This window comes from Cyphellophora attinorum (genome assembly GCF_001299255.1).
Source record: "Cyphellophora attinorum strain CBS 131958 chromosome Unknown Contig54, whole genome shotgun sequence".
NCBI classification, from domain to species: domain Eukaryota; kingdom Fungi; phylum Ascomycota; class Eurotiomycetes; order Chaetothyriales; family Cyphellophoraceae; genus Cyphellophora; species Cyphellophora attinorum.
The window spans coordinates 59,253-80,765 of NW_017253282.1; the positions used below are offsets into that span (position 1 = coordinate 59,253).

General features: G+C 54.3%; 7 protein-coding genes across 7 annotated transcripts; 3 read left to right on the top strand and 4 right to left on the bottom strand.

Moving 5' to 3' along the window:
- Window positions 1-133: 133 nt before the first annotated feature.
- On the top strand, window positions 134-2,423 carry AB675_11639 (Catalase A; the record flags this gene model as incomplete). Its single annotated transcript, XM_018140504.1, has 2 exons — window positions 134-370; window positions 417-2,423. The coding sequence occupies 2 exons, from the start codon at window positions 134-136 to the stop codon at window positions 2,421-2,423; spliced, it is 2,244 nt and encodes a 747-aa protein (XP_017994614.1).
- A 106-nt stretch (window positions 2,424-2,529) lies between these two features.
- AB675_11640 (uncharacterized protein) lies at window positions 2,530-3,120 on the bottom strand (the record flags this gene model as incomplete). The annotated part of the gene is made up of 1 exon (XM_018140506.1): window positions 2,530-3,120. The coding sequence occupies one exon, from the start codon at window positions 3,118-3,120 to the stop codon at window positions 2,530-2,532; it is 591 nt and encodes a 196-aa protein (XP_017994615.1).
- Window positions 3,121-3,679: 559 nt separating this feature from the next.
- AB675_11641 (putative transporter SEO1) lies at window positions 3,680-5,441 on the bottom strand (the record flags this gene model as incomplete). The annotated part of the gene is made up of 5 exons (XM_018140507.1): window positions 3,680-4,584; window positions 4,638-4,799; window positions 4,849-4,882; window positions 4,930-5,196; window positions 5,301-5,441. 5 exons carry the CDS (start codon window positions 5,439-5,441, stop codon window positions 3,680-3,682), a joined length of 1,509 nt encoding a protein of 502 aa, XP_017994608.1.
- Window positions 5,442-7,582: 2,141 nt separating this feature from the next.
- Window positions 7,583-9,160, top strand: AB675_11642 (Tripeptidyl aminopeptidase; the record flags this gene model as incomplete). The annotated part of the gene is made up of 1 exon (XM_018140508.1): window positions 7,583-9,160. The coding sequence occupies one exon, from the start codon at window positions 7,583-7,585 to the stop codon at window positions 9,158-9,160; it is 1,578 nt and encodes a 525-aa protein (XP_017994621.1).
- A 544-nt stretch (window positions 9,161-9,704) lies between these two features.
- AB675_11643 (uncharacterized protein) lies at window positions 9,705-11,412 on the top strand (the record flags this gene model as incomplete). The annotated part of the gene is made up of 4 exons (XM_018140509.1): window positions 9,705-9,761; window positions 9,844-10,371; window positions 10,423-10,563; window positions 10,615-11,412. The coding sequence occupies 4 exons, from the start codon at window positions 9,705-9,707 to the stop codon at window positions 11,410-11,412; spliced, it is 1,524 nt and encodes a 507-aa protein (XP_017994618.1).
- Window positions 11,413-12,425: 1,013 nt separating this feature from the next.
- Window positions 12,426-19,092, bottom strand: AB675_11644 (putative transporter; the record flags this gene model as incomplete). The annotated part of the gene is made up of 10 exons (XM_018140510.1): window positions 12,426-12,900; window positions 12,976-13,143; window positions 13,206-13,362; window positions 13,418-13,775; window positions 13,849-14,106; window positions 15,172-16,535; window positions 16,585-16,867; window positions 17,482-17,524; window positions 17,575-17,741; window positions 17,788-19,092. The coding sequence occupies 10 exons, from the start codon at window positions 19,090-19,092 to the stop codon at window positions 12,426-12,428; spliced, it is 4,578 nt and encodes a 1,525-aa protein (XP_017994594.1).
- Window positions 19,093-20,139: 1,047 nt separating this feature from the next.
- On the bottom strand, window positions 20,140-20,889 carry AB675_11645 (uncharacterized protein; the record flags this gene model as incomplete). The annotated part of the gene is made up of 1 exon (XM_018140511.1): window positions 20,140-20,889. One exon carries the CDS (start codon window positions 20,887-20,889, stop codon window positions 20,140-20,142), a length of 750 nt encoding a protein of 249 aa, XP_017994625.1.
- Between the last annotated feature and the right edge of the window lie 624 nt (window positions 20,890-21,513).

The following is a 21,513-nucleotide window of genomic DNA, read 5'->3' on the forward strand; positions in this document are numbered from 1 at the left end:
ATGTCTCCATGACGGGCGAGAAAGCCATGTCCATGACGACAGCTCCGATCGCAGGTAACAGGTAGGTACATATCTCCCGGACTGTCCGCTCGCTGTCCCATTGCCACCCATATCAGATCTTTCAGAAAGCAGGATGGGATCAATTGCTCAAAGTGCCAAAGAAACACTGACTACAGTCGCCGCCGGAATGACGCAGAACAAGAAGATTGCTGATCTCCAGCGCGATATTAAAGACGCCCACACCAAACAGAACACCACGACCGATTTCGGCGTCAAGATTGATGACCTGGATCACTGGTTGAAGAACGTCGACGAGAAGAATGGACGGGTTGGTTCGCACTATCTGGAGGATCAAATCGGCCGCGAACGGGTATGTGCCATCGTCGTGACTTTCGACAGTACTGATAGAAGAGCAGATTCATCGATTCGACCATGAACGCATTCCCGAACGCGTTGTCCATGCCAGGGGTGCCGCTGCCCACGGCCACTTCAAGCTCTTCGAAAGCGCGAGCGATGTCACGTCGGCTGGCGTCCTGACCGATACCTCACGCACGACTCCCGTCTTCCTTCGCTTCTCCACGGTCCAAGGCAGCCGGGGAAGTGCCGACACCGTTCGTGACGTTCGTGGGTTTGCAGTCAAGTTCTACACAGATGAAGGCAACTGGGACATTGTGGGCAACGATATTCCGGTCTTTTTCATCCAAGAGAGCATCAAGTTCCCGGACATCGTCCACGCGGTGAAGCCGGAGCCGCACAATGAGGTTCCGCAGGGTCAATCTGCACACAACAATTTCTGGGATTTTGTGTACCTCAACAAAGAGTCCACGCATATGTACCACTGGAACATGTCAGATCGAGGCATCCCACGATCCTACCGAATGATTCAGGGATTTGGCGTCAACACCTACTCCCTGATCAACGCGGAGGGAAAGCGTGTGTTTGTCAAGTTCATCTTCACACCTGAGCTCGGCGTTCACTCTCTTGTCTGGGATGAGGCTCTGAAGCTTGCTGGCCAAGATCCAGATTTCCATCGCAAGGATCTTTACGAAGCTATCGAAAATGGCGCTTTTCCCAAGTGGAAGTTCGGCATTCAAGTCATCAAGGACGAGGATCAAGACAAGTTCCCCTTCGACATCTTCGATGCCACGAAGCTGTGGCCCGAGGAGGACATCCCTATTCGCTACATCGGCGAGCTTGAGCTCAACAGGAACGTCGATGAGTACTTCACCGAAACCGAACAGGTTGCCTTCTGCACATCTCACATCGTGCCGGGAATCGACTTCTCACCAGATCCTCTTTTGCAGGGCAGGAATTTCAGCTACCAGGACACGCAGCTATCACGACTTGGGATCAACTGGGAGGAGCTTCCCATCAATCGGCCAGTGTGTCCATACATGAACTTCAACCGCGATGGCCAGGGACGCCACACCATCACCAAAGGCCAGGTGAACTACTGGCCAAACCGGTTCACCGCCAATCCGCCGGCAAACCATACCGGCGCCAAGGATGGATTCAAGTCCTTCCCTGCTCCCGAGTTCGGCGTCAAGTCCAGGTCACTGCCCTCGGGTCCGAAATGGTCAGATTATCTCTCCCATGCACAGCTTTTCTACAACTCTTTGTCGCCGATCGAGAAGCTTCACATGACCAACGCGTTCTCCTTCGAGCTTGATCATTGCGAAGACCCGACTGTCTACACCCGAATTGTGGACCGCTTGACCGAGATCGATCTCTCACTGGCGCAGGCTGTAGCAGAGAAGTGCGGCGCCCCAACACCCACCGAAGCGAAAGCCAAGAACCACGGCAAGAAGGCCAAGGGTCTCTCCCAACTCGAGTACATGCCCGCCGAGCCCACAATCGCATCCCGGCGTATTGCCATCCTCATCGCAGACGGCTATGACCACGCAAGCTACTCAGCTATTGTCAGTGCCATCCAATCCCAGATGGCATTGCCTTTCACCATTGCGCCGAAACGCCAGCCCTGTACCGCCTCCAATGGCAAAGACACTGCGCAGCCAACGAGTCACTTCAATGGCATGCGCAGCACAATGTTCGACGCGGTTATTGTGCCTAACGGCAGTCCGGACTCGATCAAGACGCTCATCACGAATGGCTTGTCGAGATTCTGGGTGCGCGAAGCATTTGGCCATGACAAGGCCGTCGCTGGTGTCGGAGAGGGTGTGAAGCTCGTCCAAGCGGCTATCGCAGAGGCAGAGGGCTATCAGGTCGTCGATAATGCTGCGCAAGGCGATGGAGTGAAGGAATGGTACGGAGTCGTCACGGGCGGGGCGAAGGTAAAGCTAAGCACCGACTTCAAGATCACTCAGGATGGACAGGGTTTGCTCGAGCAGTTCTTCTTCGGCGTCAGTCAACATCGTTGCTGGGCTAGGGAGCTGGATGGCTATGCAAGCATGGTCAGTATCTGATAGACAGGTCATGACCAAGGCGGCCTTCTCGTAAATAAGCCACAGCTTCCATTGAGATATATGGCGGAAATATATAATGATACCAAAATCAGCCCACATCACCGAATCAATTCGCTCTTCCAACCTGCTGCATCCCGCCCAGAGTGCTCTTCCTCCGCCCATTCTGAACCTTCTTGGCCGTCCTGTATAGCGAGCTCTCGCGCATGCTGGTCGCATCATCGTTCATGTCTAACGGAACTACAACATCGACAGTGTTGCAGAACGCCATGTATACCTTCCTTCCCGTAGTGACGGAGGCGCTGGACTTTCTGCGGGGATAGCCACGCGCATCCCAGCGACCTGCAGATGATTCCGGGAGCAGCGTTGTCTCTGTGTTGACTGAAGGACTGTAGTCACTTGCCGCATAGCTCGCAGACCGAATGCTGCTTGCGGTGGTGGTCGGCTGCGTCAAACCATGGCCGTGGTCCGTTGGCAAACTGAAATTCCGATGACCGATAGGTTGGGCATCGCTTGTGTCTGTGTGTTGAGAACCAAGAGCCGTATTATGTTCGTGATTGTCCACGCGGTTTCTAGCCCGATTCTCGAAACTCGCCCTTGGCGTGAGCGAGCCGTCTGTCCGCTGTGCCTCATCCATTTGCTCTGTGTCTATTGAGGGCGTGTTCCTCGTAGGCTGCATGGCCGATGACTTCTGCGCCATTGCATCTTATCACAAGGGAAGCAGAGGTTGAGACACGCACTCGCCACTCGCCCGAGTGCAACGTAGTCTAATTGAGAGGGCAGCCAATGATGTCATGGCTTGGTGTCGGCCGTGAACTCAATGGGCGGTGGTGTCGGCAGCGCCAAGCCCATCACCTCTTCGTCGCAACAATCTGCCTCGTTCGTGGCATTCTAGGCAACGAGGCTCGCCTCCCCTGCAATAAAGGCATGGCATACCGTCTACGCATGCTCTGACACCAACCGTATTCCGTCTCTCTGTTCGTGCATTCCGCACCAAGGATCGCACGCCAACCTGTGTGATAGCCGAAGTGGCGCCAACCCGACTATCCGAGCGCGTCACTCCCGTCACCAGAAATTGCGCCCGTCCCTGCGCAACGGCTCGCGGCTACGTCGTAGACCGGCTGCTCGCTTTCAAAGGCTACAGCCGAAGAACATCTGTCTGACTGTTATCTGCTGTCATGAATTGTCCGTGACCAGTGTCTCTAAATCTAAGCTGTGCAGCACGAGCAAGGAGGTTTTGACCTCGCATCTATCGCTCCTCACTTGCCTTTCGCCCCATGACCGGAGATCCTCTCCCCAGACTCACTAATCGGCGTGGCGGAACCGATGTCAACGACATCAACAAGTGCCTTACCACCGTCAGCCAATTTGACTAGTTCGCCATGCGCGCCTTCGATCTCGGCAACAGGCTTCGACTGCGCCTTAGTTCTGAGATACCAATGCAAACCCCAACTGGCAGGTATGAGTGCAAGCGCCATAGACAAGCAGAATGCAAAGCCTTTTGGATACCTTGGTGCCTCCGTGGTTGGGAACACTAGCAGGGGCGTCCACGCGGTCGAAGACTGGCTGATCGCATTGATCAAAACCAGCGTAAAAGACCTCTCCTCTGGTGAGTCCTTCAGTAAGTTGTTTACCCAACCGTGGAAGACGCTCGACAATGCATTCGCAGAATATGCCGTGCAGAATGCGAACCATTTGGCAGACTCTGGCACATTCCAGATCGTCAAGATCAACAAGCCGAGTGCGTTCCAGCTTGACGCCATGGTGATCGCCCACGCTGGACCGATCAACAGATCCGACATGAAGCAAGCGAACAGAGTGTAGAAGATGCCAAGAGCCGGTGCCACTGTGCCAAGCTCGTTGATGTGTGCTTTAGTGTATCTTCCCAACGACTTGATCCAGAGTAGGAAGCCACCAGTAGATATGTGTGTGCCAGCTTGCCAAAAGAGCACATCGACGAGGATGACTGTCCAGAATTGAGGCTTCGAAACAATGCTTCTGAAGTTCCTGAGCTTCAGCTTTCCGTTCGTCTTGTGGCCAGCTCTCTCGAGACGTTTGCGGGCAATGGCGACGTCTGAGTCCTTCAAGATCCATTTGTTTGGCTGATCGACAGTGCCAGGGATCATGAAGTATCCAAGGATACCAACGGGAATGGTGATAAGAGCTGCGTACTCGTCAGTACATAAGTAGTCAGCAGCAACGACAGCTAAGACCTACCGCAGATGATGTACATCCACCTCCAGCCTGCAAGACCATTGACACCTTCAAGACGGGCTGAAGCGCCGGCCTGTATGAGGCCAGCAGTGAGAGTGCCGAGTGATAGACCTGTATAGAAGATGCCGCCACGTCGGGCGATCTCATGACCTCTGTACCATGAGCCTGGAAACGATCAGAAGTATATCACGGCAACAGCTGGCATGTGGCTTACCGAAGACATAATGCATCGCCGGGAAGAATGCCGCCTATCTCTTGTCAACGCTGTAACGTAGCATCGAGAAGAGCATCATACCTCGAACCAACCAACCAAGAACCGATAAGCAGCAAGCTCCGCGAAGGACTGTGTTCGGTATTGCAGCAGCGTTATGATACCCCAAGCAATGTCGAGGAACGGAATGGTCCAGTACATGGGAATGTAAGTGAACAGGAACATGAAAGGGATCTGGCCAACAACGGCGCCGACGACGTAGAAGGTCTGCAGCTGGACAAGCTGGTTGCCCTTGAAGCCGAGGTCTTCCTTGAGTCCGGCAACGTAAGCATTGTTGAGGTTGGATTGATCCTGCCCGGAAGCTGTTAGCACGTTCGGCGGATGAACGACGGCGGTCCACGAATTTCATCGCGAATAGTGCGCCTTGGGTGGGAGAGGAGCGTGAGTGAACATACAATGTACTTGACCCAGTATGCCAGCACAGCATAAGGTACGATGATGAGGTCGAGCTTCACGATCAAACGTCGCTCCTCAGGTGTGTCGTCGTCGGAGTACCACTGAAGCTTCCACCACTTGCGCCTTGGGACAGTTGCCATCGCTGCGACAAACTGGTTGCGATCGAGAACCAATCACAAAGATCCTGAGAAGTCTGCAAGCGTCCCTGGAAACAACTTCCAGAGCATTCATATACCATCCCAGTCACCGAAATTTCTGCAGAAGCGACTCGGAAGATCTCGTGGCAGAACATTGCGCCTTCGTGGGCATGGAATTGGCCATCTTGTTACCTTGCCGGAAGGAGTAGAGCCTCATGCAAGACACACGAGCTTTGCCGCATAGCAGGGCTTGTGTCCATACGCCCAATCCATCCAGATGCGAGAGTATAGGCCATGATTGCCTCGTGGCGCCCAAAACCTCCATATGGTGCAAGCACCTTGCGGAATGGCGTGACGGATCTTGGCATTCGCGCAATGGGAGGCGATGCGAGATCTCCGTGTTCTAAGATAACGACTAAGGGTCGAATCATGGCGTCGCAACATCGAGAAGTTTTGTAGTGAGATATTGTCGAGTCTTAAGCGACCTTCGCCGCTTGCTGTGTTGGAACGAAACGTGGAGGTGTGCCAAGCCCAGTACAAAAGGATGTAGAGAATGAAGTTGTCAGTCAAGAGCATTAATGAAGCAAGCGCAGAGCTTTAGTCATCGCTCGGACGATGTCCGCTGATGCCACGTGTACGTAAAGACCTGCGTCGAATAGGCCTAGACTGCCGAAGACCTCGCCGCCTTCGCTTCGTGTTGGCAGTATGGCACATGTGCTTGTTGTACTCGCGCAATCGGGACTTTGACCGAAAAGCCGGCATTCATACGGCATTGGCGGGTCATCGAACGTTCCTGATTCCTGTCGCTACCCTCTCTTCAGGCTCCTGCGACCATTCCAGATGCTCCGCCCGAAAGCCTGGCTTGGTCTAGAACTGGGCCCAAATGATATATGCCTGTATTTTTGAAACTCCGTACACTAGGCGGTCGGACACGCGCGATGCGCATGACAACGGATTGAAGAAAGCTGTCGGGCTTGGATGACGACGCGGATGGATTGGACGAGGGCGAGTAGACAGCTTCGAGGAGACTGAGGGCGTTCTTCGCAAAGGCAGCCTGGACTGCCGCAGGCAGCGCTTGCGCACATGTCCTTCAACAAGGCGACGCATATGGCCCAGGATCGTCCCTCAAGAGTGCACTGCACTAGGGCGAGCGAGAAGTGCGAAGGCATCAGACTGGTACATTCTTCATAGCAGCTGCTGTCACTCGTGGCTTACCTTCTATGGTCTTGCGGCGGGACGCCAACGTCTGCAACTCTTTCATTCAGTCCTTGAGACGTACCGACGCCAGGCTGTGCCCCGGACCATTGCACCGCGGCAGGCGTGTCCAGATGTCGCGCCGGTATCGCTTCTTGATCAGCACGATGCCGTGTGTCACCTTTCACGCGTGCTCCGGCGTGAAAAGGCACCAAGCACGCGGTTCGAGCAGATAGGATCAGCCATCTTGCATATTTGGACCTTGGGCGTGCGAAGTAGCATGCGCCGTCATCGTAGGCGCGCGACTTGCCAGAACGAGCTACAAGCTACAATGTCGCAGTGAGACTGCGCTTGCGATTTCGACGTCGGAGAATCACTTTGACACGATTACGTCATGGCACGACCAGCTTTCCGTCGGCGACCTGAGGCCTCTCACCGATCTTCACGCGTTTCAAGGCTGGGCCCATCTGGTTGTGACGGTGTCGGTACTACGGTCAACGAAATGTTGATGAGATAGATATCCAGCAACAGCGCCGCAAGCAGCCAGAATGGGGTTGATGTCCGCGGCCCCCGCGTGTCCTTTATCGACCCCCATCTATCTCCTGGCGGAGATAGAGCCCTTCAACGACATGAATCTGCCCACGACGTGGCAGAGTACGCATTTCTCGGAGCACGCTGGTCGGCACAAGTGTCGAGCTCCGACACGCGGTCCTCATGACGTAGCGGGCGCTCATTCAATCACGGTAGGTGCAGCGACCATGTCAGGGACAACGACACCAGCCACCACTCTATAAATTCGAGACAGTCACTCTGAGCTATGGACCGGAATGCGGCAAAGAAGAGTTCGGCCTGCACCAGAGCGGCAGAGACGATCAGCTAGCCTTGGTTTAGAGAGCTGCCGCTTTTCTCAGTGATCAACTCTTCTGCAGACTACTAACACGACTGCCAATATGAAACGCTGGGCACTCCTTCTCGCTGGACTATCAGTGACCGTCGCTGGCCTGCCTCAGACGCACGAGGTACTGAATTGGGCACCGTGTCAAGAAGTCAACAAGCAGATAGCAGATCTCGTTGCACCTTTTCCAATCACACCCTTCGACTGTGCAAATCTGATGGTACCCTTGGACTACGATGAGCCTTGCACTTCGGAAAAGATTCAGCTCGATCTCTTCCGAGTCAATGCTACTCAAAAACCAGTCCTTGGTAGCGTCCTCTTCAACCCAGGCGGGCCCGGTGGCACAGCGGCGGAAATGTTGCCTCTCGTCGCCGAGTCAGGCCTTCATCTCAACATTGGAGGCCAGTTTAACCTCATTTCGTGGGATCCTCGTGGCACAGGCAATACCATTCCGTTCAATTGCAGCACAGGCGAAAGCGCTGCAACGGGAAACCCCGTACGACGCGGCGACTACCGCACCCTTCCGAGCAGCAATGTTACCCAAAATTTCATCGACGTTGGTTGGGACATTGCTCGACAGAAGGCCGAAGACTGTTATGCCACAAACAATGGGACTGGGGAGTTCATTGGCACTGGCTCAGTGGCGCATGACATGATCTCAATCATAGACTCCCTCGGAGAAGATGGTCTTTTGCGATACTACGGGTGGTCGTATGGCTCAGCACTTGGCTTCTACTTCGCAGCTATGTTTCCCGAACGTGTCGATCGCATGCTCTTGGACGGAAATGTCAACCCTCATACATGGCAGCTTGGATATCGCCCCGAGCTGTTCGAAGCGGTCGACAAAGCATTCGCAGCGTTTATCGACGAGTGCTGGAAGAACGGCAAGGACTGTGCACTTGTCACAGAGTTGAATACAACTTCGAAGGCAGAGATCTGGAATACAATGGACGCCTTGATCTATGCTGCGGCCAAGAACACGACCACAGCTGCTGGGTTCGAAGCATACATTGCCATACTCGGACTCATCGAACAGAGACTGTACTATCCGAAGCAATGGCCGAAGCTTGCTCAGATCTTCGCAGATATGTTGACGGGCAAAATCGAAGCGAGTCCCGCGAACTCGTCAGCCCCCGCGCCCCAGCCATACAACCACGGCGTGGACGCAATCGATGGAATTCGGTGCAGCGACGCAACCTTTCAGACCGCGGAACTAGAAGAGTACTTTCCTATCCTCGCTCAACAGCTGAATCACAGCCGGGGGTTTGGCGCATTCTACAATGCAGTCTGGCCGTGCGCATCCTGGAAGATGCCCGATAAGCAACAATACCGCGGCGACTTCAAGGTGAAGACGCGTCATCCAATTCTCATGGTCAATGGCGAGTTTGACCCAACGACGCCGATTAGCGGTGCTTACAATGCCAGCTCGGCCTTCGATGGCAGCGTCGTTCTTGCACACAATGGGTACGGACACGGCATCTTTCCCAGTCCGAGCAAATGCGTTGCAGAGAAGATTCAGCAGTATTTCGTTCATGGAAGCCTTCCTGAGGCAGGCATTGCTTGCGAGCCTGATTTTGGCCCGTGGGAATTGGCTGAATACTACGCAGCTAACAACATCTCGAGACCGTTTTAGCGCCAGAGGATTGGACTGGTGAATGAAATAATGCGGCTCGATGTGTCGCAGAAGAAGTCATTGGTGATTACCATTGTCCATAGCCAAGGCAGGGCCGGCAGTAATGTAAGCATAGCCGATCTACAATGAAGTGCTTCCGGGGCTTTGCATCCGGGAACTCGACTGGAGGCTTCCGACGATCCGTGTCGGCTCTCTCTGACCAGATTGGAATGGACGCCAGACCCGAGACCAGGCAGTGCGCTACAAATATACACGATTGAGGCAACGATGCACACACTGGCAGCTCTCATGCAAGATCCAATGCAGATCTATGGTGGCTGTCCCCTAGCAAGGACGGCCGACACACCGGATGCAGCATTATTCCTAGCGGCGCGCGACTTGCCTTGCTGGGACTAGCACCTTTCTCCAACGACTCTTTGGCGCGCTACAACTTTTGTCACAGCCCATCCTCGTCACCAGTGTGACTTTGCTCGAATATCAAGACTGTCTGTCTTGGTCACCATGACCACTCATGGCACCTCTCAACGTTCCACGAGCCGTCAGAATGGCTCGCTTCCGGCGATCGAAAGGATGCGAAGGCTGCCGCGCTAGGCGCCGAAGGGTAAGTCGTCCCCTTACGCTCCGATCGGAGAAAACCTATGTATAACGGATGCCGACTAAGATACACTGCCTAACTTGTTCAGTGCGATGAAGCCAGTCCTAGCTGCGGACTCTGCTTCAAGCGCGGCATCCACTGCGTCTACGGCGACCAGCTGAATGTCGTGTTCGTACGCTGCGGTCCCAAACCTATGCCGCCAAGGGATGCATCCAGAGATAGGCATCAAACCAAGAGCAATGAGTCCGGAGCGTCTCTTCCGTCGGTCGAAAATGTGCCGCAGGCTTGCCTCGCAACGGCATACCGTCTTCAGACCCACGGCAATTTCCTTGGCGTCTATCTGCCGCAGACTTCTGCCACGGCAACCTCGGCGACGTGCACTACGGCTTGGCTACATAGTGCATACGAGCTTTCCAGCACAGACCAACTTCTCTCCGACGCCTTGAGTGCACTTTCTATTCAGTGCCTTGCACATGACGGCGATCTGGGTGCGGAATCGCAGAGTCAACTGCTTTGTGGGCGGGTCATTCGCAACCTGCCCAAGAGGCTGGACGCCAGATCACAAGCTCTTGGAGATACTACTCTGGCATGTGTGATGGTGTTGAATCTGCTTTGGGTACGTGACTCTCGAGTCTCAAGGGTTGCGCAGTCACTGACGACATCGAAGTCACACCGGGCCAATCGCGAAGGTGCATCAGGATGGCTGTTCCATGCACACGGCATTTCTGCACTGATCCATGCTAGGGGCGCAAGAAACCACTCTTCGGACTTCGGGCGAGAGCTTGTCTCCGGCTCCAGATTGATAAGCGTTGGTTCAAATAGCGTCTTTGGTTCTTCATCACAGCTGACCGTTCTCTAGCTGGTCGGCACGATTGGCAAGCGCAAAGCGGATTGGTCTCAACTTCCCGGTGGCACGATTGCGCCAGGAGATTCACGGGCTGACTTTCTACTGCTCTTTGACATTCTGCAAGGTCTCCCGTCAACTCTCGAACAACTCGACACTGTCTCACGATTGGCCTCCGAGGGCAACTTGAAAGACGCCGAAGCCATTGCACGCGCCTTAATCGAGACTTGCCATGTGCTTACGGCGCAGCTGAAAGACTGGCGGGATGGTCTTGACACGCACTGTTCCGATCTCGGCGTCACGCAACTGGTTTCGGAAGAGCCTTCGGAGTTATACCAGTCTCTACCCATTGATAGCCCTTTGCGAATCTTTCCGACGTACTTCTGCTATCCAAACATCGATCTCGCGCAACAAGTCTTGCTTTACATGGTCGGTAACGTCTTCCTTTGGACAGTCAGAGCAGGTATGGAAGATGCACTCGATAGCATGCAGCCACAGCGCCAGACGGACGTCACTCCTCCGCTGAGGCCGGGAGAAATCTTCGGCGCGGAGCGTGCGTGCCGTATGGCTCTTCAGGTCGCACAGTCTCTTGAATATTTTGTCCGACCCGGCATGGGCCTGGCTGCGATTGATATCTTTGGGTTTCCAATCACTTTCATCTATAACTGGCTGACGGACCGAAATGTGCCCGAGAGAATGTGGTTTGAAGTCATTTTCGGCCACCTGCGCACCATCAATTCGGGCTACGCTGCATTTCTCGAGACCGCAACGAAGCTCCATGGAGAATGCGACATCTTCGACCTCCTTCGATGACAAGCCGATGAACGATCTCTATCGTATGAGACATGTCTAGTGTGCAATGGTGCCTTGAAAGATCCGCTATACATGTTCTTGCACAGTAAGCGGGGACTTCTCAATTCTGCAGGAATGCTGCGAATGGAGAAGTCGTTGCGTTGCGGTCCGAAGCCATTTATCTCGTTCCTTTCAGGCGTCCCAGCGTGCCTGAAGCTCGGCGCAGATTTATTGCGAGAATGCCCATCTTCAACGCCATAGACACCACTCCATACCCGCCATGTCAGCCGTTCGAAGCCTTCGGACGACGTCAATCCACAGCGCGGCCCTATTGCGACCAATACTTCGGCATAACACATTGGTGTCTGGGGCAAGGGCAAAGCACACCCATACGCACACCGGTAGCTGCCACTGCGGTAACATCACTACTACTCTTTCGACTTCCAAGACAGCCGCAGAGCTGGGTTCTCGTGCATGCCAATGCACATGGTGTCTCAAACAGGGTCGTCCGTCTCATACTTCGGATCCGCAGGGTACTACCACCATATCCGCGAAAGATCCAGCCCACGTCTATGGCTACAAGATGGGTTACGGTACAGCGGAGTTCCTGGGCTGCACTAAGTGCCACGTGTTCCGGCCATCGTCTGGAAGAAGGCGGAGGACGGAAAGCTATACAGCGTTGTCAGAGTTCAGACACTGGACAACGCGGTAGCCTTGATGGAGCATGAAAGGGTGCATCAGGTCAACGATGAATCTTTGGAGGATCGTTTGGCGAGACGAGGAAGGAACTGGACGCCTACAGAATTGAAAGGCGGACTAAAGGTCGACCTCTAGGGAGATGAACAATAATTTCACATCGAGGCTAGAGCCCGAAGATTGCGAGAGTCTTCAGGCCTAACGCAAAACTATCTGGCGTAAGATTTTCGGGGACCCTTCTCCAGCTCCGAGGTATTCCCGGCCGCTCGCGACTTGGCTCGCTCTTGGATTCTCTCCAAAACCACGGATAGCGCATGACCCCGTGCTCATTGTGGTTCTCAGTCGTTCCAAAGCCTTGCAACTTCCGCAACTGCGTCGTGACGATAAATCCACTCGGTCAACAGCGGGTCGGACCACTGATTAGAGCTTTCGACGTATTCCGTACTCTCGATCTCGTCCCTCATGGCCTCGTCACGCGCTCTCTGCACGGCACCATCCGGGAGATGCAGGATAAGGCCATTGGCGAAGCTCGCCTCGTGCACAGCTTGAACTCGAGGTCTGCGCGCTTTCTCCCACAGTTTCAAGGCGTGTGGGATGTCTTCTGGAGAGGAGATGTGATCCAGCGTCTCTGCAATCGCTGCAGCATCCTCCACAGCCATGGCTGCGCCTAAAGCCATGTAAGGTACCATAGCGTGCGCAGCATCGCCCAGAATCACCAGCTTGCCGGTCTTCGATATCCACGTTCCTGGAATATCAATCGCGTTGATTGGCCAATCGACGGTGGACTTGATCATTCCGAGGAGTTTCATGAGGCTTGGAGGCAAAGTCAGTGATTAGAAGACTGCGAGAAGCGCAACACGCGCTTTGGTTGCTGACGACGAGACTCACCTCGGATCCCAGCCTTGGTAGTACGACTTCATCGTGTTCAAGACTTCCGACATTGGCACTGCGGACTCCTCCACGGCTCCCACATCCCTGGCTGGATGGGTGATGACCATATTGTACTGCTGTCCACCAGTGATGGCATAACTCATGATGTGCCGATTGTTTCCGACCCTAGCCACAAAGTGCATGTCAATTCAGGTGTCTCGCAGGAGTATTGCTCAAACAGAACTGACCAGAGATTCAGACTTGACCTTTCCATGATCCACGCCAAATCAGGATCGGCTTTGATCTCGTCAACAGGTATGGTTGCTCGGTATGCGCTCAGTCCGTGCCCAACAGGGCCGCGATCTGCTGAGCCGTTCAATCGTCTGCGGGCTTGCGATTTTAGGCCTCGAAGCGAGAGCATGTCAGTCAAGTACCTTCGGAAACGCGCTTTCACACTTACCATCAGCGGCAATCGTCAAGTCCGGACGGATGGTCAGGCCATCTTCGAAGTCAACACCTCCGCCTTCGGCTTCCTCGACCTTCAGCACCCTCTTGTTCAAGTATATGTCGACACCGAGCTCAACGGCTCTGGCATGCAAGACCTGATGCAAATGTGCACGATGGGTAACATAGTACGGCGATCCATATTCCTGTTGGCTTCGGGGATTGAGTCTGGCTTTGCCAATCACGGATCCGTCCTGCCATCGACGCCACAAGAGAGCGGCAGGAACTCCGGAAAACTGCTTCAGTGCTGTCTCAAGTCCCCATGAGTGTAAAATTCGCGTTGAGTTCGGTGGTATCTGGATGCCGGCTCCAATCTGGGAATGTCAGCTCTGTCGGATCGCGGTAGTGTGAGACGAAACCGCTTCTTTGCGAGAGGCAATCCCTTACCTCCGCTAAGGCCGCCGCTTGCTCATAGACGGAAACTCGATGTCCACGTAGTCTCAGTGCAATCGAGGCGGAAAGGCCTCCGACTCCAGCACCGATGATTGCAATATGCAAACTGCACGGAGACTTTGTGCGCTTCGTCTGCCTGTCGTTGCTGGCTTTTGTTTGTGCAGCAGAGGACACATCGGTCGAGATGTGAAGCTCTTTCTCGTTTCGCAGACGTCGAATGAAGTTGTACGATGCCGAAGGATATTGGGGAATCTGGTGGCTGGCGTATTAGTTCACAACTGATCATACCACAGATCCGATGGGCACGCGAAGGTTTGATCCGCCGATGCCTTCCGGACTGCGCGAACGCCTCGAGATAAGTAGGGATTGGGGGTTACCGGACCACGATATCTGCTAGCTCGACATTCATGGTCTCACAAGTGAGCCTGTTCAGGTCTGGATGGGATCACTGAGGTCGAGTACTCTGCAGCCGCAATGTATCGAACAAACAAGGACGAAGCCTATGAGTTATATCACCCTCGGCGACGCAAACCATGGGAGGGTGCGCTTATGTGATTTGGAAGGCAGCAAATGCGAACATCGTCTGCAGCGGAAGTGACCGTGCCATGGTGGCCTTACAAGCCGACCCGGACTGCCGCATCTGTGCGCGGAGACCGCCTTTAAACATGATGCCTTTTCCATTGCAGGAGTAGTTTCGAGGTCGAGTTGCTGTTGCCGCCATCAGGGAATACCAACAGCTTCGAAGTGGGAAGTGACTCTCTCCCGCCAGTCGTGCCAAGCCGGCGTCTGCGAATTCGGGACGCGGAAAACTGGAACGCGCTTGCTGAGGTGACCTTGCCGCGGCGTGTGGGAACACCAATGTTCCCGACGTTGCTCATCAGCCTAATCATAAGATCAACATCAGCGAAGGTGATGCATTTGAGACGTCGAATGTGTGGGATCGTCAGACGCAGCACCGGCTGCCACGATCTTCCTGTTCCGGCGGAGCAGACCTAATGTGTTCCAAACACGCGCGAGAAAGCTTCTCGGAGATCCGCTTGGACACAAAGCTGCCGGAATGAAGTCGAGTATTGCAGAGCAGCGTTCGTTACTCGTTACGATAGTGCTACTTACCGCACCACCTGCTGATTGCATATTTTCTTCTCCTTCTCAGTATCGCGCCGAGCATGTAAGGTAGGAGAAGGCTTGCCCGACGCCTATACCTTTTGCTCATTTCACCCGCTCATGATTTCAAGTCACCTTATGACAAGCTTTCTGGATCTTTACTGCAGCCCACTCTGCGACCCCATACAGTAGACTCATGCTATGCCCTGCCACCTGCAAAGGCACCACACTCAAGTCCACCACCCTGACATTGTTCGTACCATATACTCGAAACTCGTTATCCACCACTCCGCCCATCTCCCTGGGCAACATCGCGCACGTCCCTAGGTGGTGGTAATTAGGCTGATACATTGAACTCTTCAACCACTTCAACCACACATCGTCGCTTGCGTCTTCTGGGACAAGTTCGTAGCCAGGGTTCAAACTGGTAATGTTGACTATGTCGACAAAGGGCGGCGTGGTGAGAAGCCGTCGCACGAATTTCGCGGTCGCGATCGCCAGATCGATATCGAAGTCGATCTCAAAGAATCTGGGATCGATTCTCGGTTGGGCTGTTCGCTCAGTGCTGTTGATGTGTACACTGCCGCGACTGAAGGGTTGTAGAGGCCAGAAGACAGCGCCGACGAGTTCTCCCAAGATAATCGGGGCGATTTCGGACGCGACGGTGTTGGTTTCCAGAAGGAGATCAAGCTGCGTGCGAAGAAGGCGCTGCTGGGTGCTGGCATCGGAGGCTCCGTTGTTCGAGGCTGCGATGGCGGCTGCATACGACGGGAGCTTCGAGAGAGTGGAGTTGTATACAGAGAAGGCTTGGGCTCCAAATAAATCGTGGAAGGACGTGTGAGCGACAAAGGGAGGCAACCCGGAGGGATACGCTTGCGCAGCGTTGGCGGTCATCGCGAGAACGGTTTGATCTTGCAGATTTTCACCGACCGACGACAGGTTCACCTTGACTTCGACGGACTGTTGAGACAGGATGGACGGATTGCCGACACCGGAATGCTCGAGAATGGCAGGGCTGCGAAGTGCACCTGCTGACAGGATAATTTCACGTTTTGCGCGAATTGTGGCGACTTTGCCAGTCTGACTACTTACCTCAGCTGCCAGAGCGACTGCCTCTTCACCGGGGCTTGTGTCTTCCGCCCACAGTATGCGAGTGGCTGTTGTGTTAGGAATTATAATCAAGTTTGGCCGGTCCATGACGGGATAGTAGTAAGCTCGGGCTGCATCCTCTCTGATATCTGCGATCCCGTCTTGGGTCGTCTGCTGGATGCCGAACCCTCTGAGATCGCCACCGTTGAACTCATGCCTCGAAGGAATGCCCAACTTTTGAAAGGTCGCATTCAATACATTATGTACCTCACCACCTAAGATGTGAGGGCTAATGCATGTCGCAAGAGGTCCGCCGTAGCCATGATCTGAAGATTCGTAAGAGGCTCCCAGTGCGGTGAGGGCTGCTGACGGGGGCTGAAAATGCTCTCCTTTCTTAGAACAGTCAAAAAGCTTCTTCCAATCCATTTCAAGGCCAAGAGACAGCCAAAGATCCATTTGAGAACTAGCTGGGCGAATATATGTCATGCCTAACGTTGAAATCAGCATCTTGCCGCCTTGACTGACACGACAACCTACCATTGATGAGAGTTGAACCACCTACCCCTTTCCCAGCACTCCATATGATGGTCTCATTGTTTCCAAAAGCTTGGGGGACCGTGTCATATTGCCAATCGATGCGCGTGTTTTTGCCTAGCCCAATCGTAGTGGCGTTCGTCACATTCGGATTGTTTCGTTCGAAATCACCAGCTTCGATGACTGCAACAGAAAGCCCGGGGTCTTCAGAGAGTCTCGATGCTACGACAAGGCCTGCTGTTCCTCCGCCTAGGACAATGTAGTCGAATTCGTTGTTGTGGATGTCCTTGAGTTGGTCAGTGCCAGGCAGTCGGGCCAAGGCAAGTGGCGATAAGAGCGCAGTCGAAACGACCCAGCTACAGGCGAGAAGCAGCATTATTGTAGAGCTCCTGAGATGTATTTGACAGACTCCAAGTAGCGAAAAGCTCCATTGTGCAATATCGTAGGCTTCTTTAAGGCGCCGCGCGGGGTACAAATGATCTGCTCAGGACATGCTTGAGATCTGCCTTCGCTGCATGTACGAGACGACTCCCGACTAGCCTCGGTAGCCCGCACTGTTCTCCAGCTTTCACTCAGGTTGCATAGAGCGACAGTAGCTCGAACCCACCAGAGTATCTTGGGCGTAACACTTGGCAAGTCAAGGCCACCAGTGTTGTACGTGTGCCAAGGCAAGAGGAATTCGGCGCCGGCTACCCTCGAATTTAACCTTCAGGCACGGCTCCTCTGATCGAATCGAATCTTTGAAAACACAGATTGTCTACTTCGGCGTAAGCACTGCTCATTGCACTACCGGCTGATCGCGTATTTGCTTCTCTTCCTCAATTTCGCCCCAAAGAAGTACAGCAGATATGGGATAGGAACGATGATTGCACTGATCCCGCCCAGAATCGACAAGGTTACGTGTGTCCCGAGGTTCTTGTACATCGGAACGCCGACAACAGTCCTAATACCGTTAGTTCTGATGTCACAGATCGTGTCTGAACTGCAACTTACATGCCGCCTGCTGCAAGGTAGCGAATCAAAGCCACAAAAGTCAAAGCCGATGCTGCAACAGCCTCGTAGCTGTCGATGATGTACATGTAAGCCGACAGGAAAATACAGATGATCCCCAAGCCAATGACACCGGATGCGACGAGAGGTGACCAGATCGATATCGAAGCCTGCATTATGTCAGTACTGTTGAACCTTGCAGCCGTGTTGACGTACATAATCAGTCCAGCCCATCCAGAAGAGTCCAATTGGAATGAGTGGTGCACCAATCATCGAGAAGATGGTACGAGTCTCCTGATTGATGGCGGATCCCGACCCGTCATCATCGTCTCGCTGAAGTTGCTTGTTGGTGATGTGTACAACAAAAGGAACAAGCGCGAAGCCGGAGATGATGCCGATGAGCAGTCCAATGAAGCAGATGTTGCTGAGTCCTTGAGAAATGCCGTATGTCCGCTCGAAGATGTACGGGTAGCCATCCAGGAAAGTAAAGAGGATGATGTAGACGATGGTGAGATACAGCGTGTATGCGAGGACGATAGGCTCCAGGGCGAGGATGAACGGACGTGTGAAGTTCTTCTTCAATACTCCACCGAGCGAATGTCCAGCCACTTCGCTCTGAGATAGAAAGCGGTCGTCGCCAGTAAGCTGCCGGAACATGCGGGCTTTGTACTGTAACAGACGTGGAGCCATGGTTTCACGCTTAAAGGCCAGGACCAAGAAGATGACAATACCGGTGGCGATGAGCATGATCCAATCTGACCAGCGCCACGAAAGATGAGGCGATGTACCGATATAGCTGGCGATGACGGGGCCAAGGACAGGTCCTCCGAAGCCGACGACTGCGAATAACGGGAACGCCCATGTCCTCTCCTTGACGCTCCAGAGATCAGACATGCTTCCGCCGGCGACAGTGAGAGGAGCCGACGCGAAGAACCCGGCCAAACCTCGAAAGACTATCTGGGAGGCAATATTCGGGCTGAGAGCAGCACCAACCAGCCAGCAGGCGAAGACGGTGAGAGAGGCCACGTATACTGGCCATCGCCCTAGCATTTCAGAGGCTGGCGCCGTGAATAATGCTCCAATGCCAAATGTGGCAAGAAAGACGCCCGTTCCGCCAAGTGCTTCGACAACCTCGGACACGCCCAGGGCTTCGGCAGCCTGGGGAGCGGTAGCGGAATCAATACTGCTGGCGGCGGTGACCACGAATGCGATGGCATCCAGAAGGAATGTGTTTCCTAGACGATGTGCCGTCGACCAGCTTCGCGGATTGTATGGATCATCTTCCTCAAAGTCAACCAGGTAGTACTTCTCGCCATTCTCTTTCTCCTCGACGCTTATGCCGTCCAGTTTGGCATATCGAAAGTCCTCCGCTTTGGCTCGTTCGGTGCCGCGGAGGGTTTGGTCGCTTGACTGCCTCGACTGCCGATGCGGTGGGTTGGCTGTCTTCTCATGGCCGTCGAGCTCGGCTAGTTGTTGTTGAACGCGTTGCTTGAAACGGCGGTATTGCAGCAGGAAGGCCATATTGGCGAGCGTGAGGTTGGCAGGTAGAATCCATCGCGGCTTCAGCGGAGCGCTGCAGTATATGGAGATCAATATTTGCGATGCGCGCCATGCCGCAAAGGTCACCCCGATTGTGTGTACGTTGCGTCATGGTGCCGACGAATCCGCGACTGGAGTGCAAAAGACGGCGTCTTCGGCTCAGCTTTGTGAACTTACAATCGCCGCCGACGCGATGAGTGCTTGCGATGTCGATGGTCGTAGGCGAAAGGAGGAACGCGGCACGTCATGACTTCGGAGAGTTTGGTCGCGGCGGATAAGGCTTGAGAGACATAAGCTTTTTTCAGATCGACGCAGGATTCAATCCACAACAAAGCGTTCGCAACCACAACTTCTGCCTTCGGAAGCGGGAGCTCTCACGTTCCTTGCTAGAGCTAGGCTGTCCGACCGACTCACCGTGCATGGCCCTACGGCAATTTGGTGGGAGCCGTGTGATACAGGGAGAATGGATAAGGAGGAAAGGACGCGATGGACGATGTAGAAGGGTGGACGCCAAGCTACAAGGTTGCGAGCAAGCATGGAGACTTCGAATTTTGACATGTACGCCCGCTTCGCTTTACACGACAACGAATCGGTCTCTCGCAGTCGTGGGTGGTCATACATTCATCCACAATGGCCTCAGTAGCACCAAGCCAGACCGAGACGTCCTCGAGATCGTCTTACTCTGGACAGAGCATCGTGCTTCAGACCATTGGCGACCATGATAGAAGCAACGTCGTCGATGGGCCGGCACCGGCAAATGCTGTGGAGGCGATACCGGACGGAGGCTATGGCTGGGCTGTTGTTGCCTCGTGTGCAACGCTACTTTTCTGGATCAACGGCTGAACCACCGGCATGAGGCGTTCTACAGACTGCGTTGCTCTTGCAGAATCCGGATCTTCACACAGATATTCGCACCATTGCCTTCGTGGGCAGCCTCTCGATGGCTTGTCTTGTCGCATTCGGTATTGTATCAGTCCGCCTGATGCGCGCCTATGGCACTCGAACGACTTGCGCTGCCTCTGTCGTGCTCTACGGTCTGGGCCCGATAGTGACGAGCTTCACCCTGGATAACATAGGCGGCCTCTTTGCCACTGCGGGAGCTCTGATCGGTCTCTCGTCATCGCTTGTGTTCGCAGCTGCGAACAGCATGCCTCTGCAGTAGTTCACGCGCAAGCTCGGCACAGCAAATGGCGTCATCAAAGAAGGTGGCGGCCTCGGAGCGACTGTCCTGCCATTGGCGGCGCAAGCTATGGTCGATAAATTCGGCATACCTTGGACGTTCCGAGTCTTTGGTCTGCTCATCATCGCCACCGGGCTACCTACTGCGTTGCTGTTGGAATAGCACACGATTCCGGGACAGACGTCGCGCTTTGACTGGTCTCTCTTGAAGAATGCCCCATTCCTAGCTTTGGCAATGGCAGGCGTAATTGGGGTGTTCGCTCTGTTCGTGCCGCCGTTCTTCCTTCCGCTCTTCGCCAATTCCATCGGACCATCGGGCTCGACAGGCGCAGCATTGGTGGCTGGCTTCTGAGGCGCTACGGCTGCAGGGCGGCTTGCGAGCGGGTGGACGTGCGATCGGATTGGCGCTTTCAATACACTCGCTGTATCGGCTTTCGTCAACAGCCTCACGATGCTGGTGATCTGGCCGGTTAGCTCGTCACTCGCACCTCTGCTCATCTTCGCTATCGTCAACGGTGTTGCCAATGGGAGCTTCTTCGTAGCGCTTCCGACCGCCGTTGCTGCGTTGACACCTGGTTGTGCTGCCTCATCCATCAGCATGGCTGTCACTTTCTGGACGCCGGGATACCTCCTAGGATCACCTATTGCGGGAATGCTCATCCAGGCCACTGGTGCAGAAGAGTCGACTTCGATTGAGCCTACAGGGCTGCTATCTTTGCTGCCGCCGGCACAGGAATGGTGGCAACTTTCCTAATCATCGTTTCGCGAGCGAAGCAGGATTGTAAGCTGCTGAAGAGGTTGTGACGAAGGCGACGGAGATTACTTTGGAAGAGACGTGTTCGAGCCTGAACCGTGCCGCATCATGGTTAGTCTCACGGGCGGTGTGCTCAGAGTCGGCGCGAGGGTGAGAATCGTCAGAAAGGGCCTCAAGATATCGGCTACGCGGCATGTGATTCCGGTCGACTCAGTCGGGCGCAACCCTCAATTTTGTGGCGACCCGGACTGCCGGACTTCGAGATCGGCATCAGTGTGACGAAGAAAGTGCTGTACAGGAAGGGGCCTGGAGCCAGGCTCGATCGAGTGGGTGGGTTGCTGACCGTCACAGGCTGGGCTTCGCAGCGTGGGACTGATGAAGAAAGCGGCAACGTCGCAAACACGCCTTCAACTCGTAGATCTTGTACGAAACTATGATCGAGTTTGAAGTCACAGCAAACTGCAGTCCTT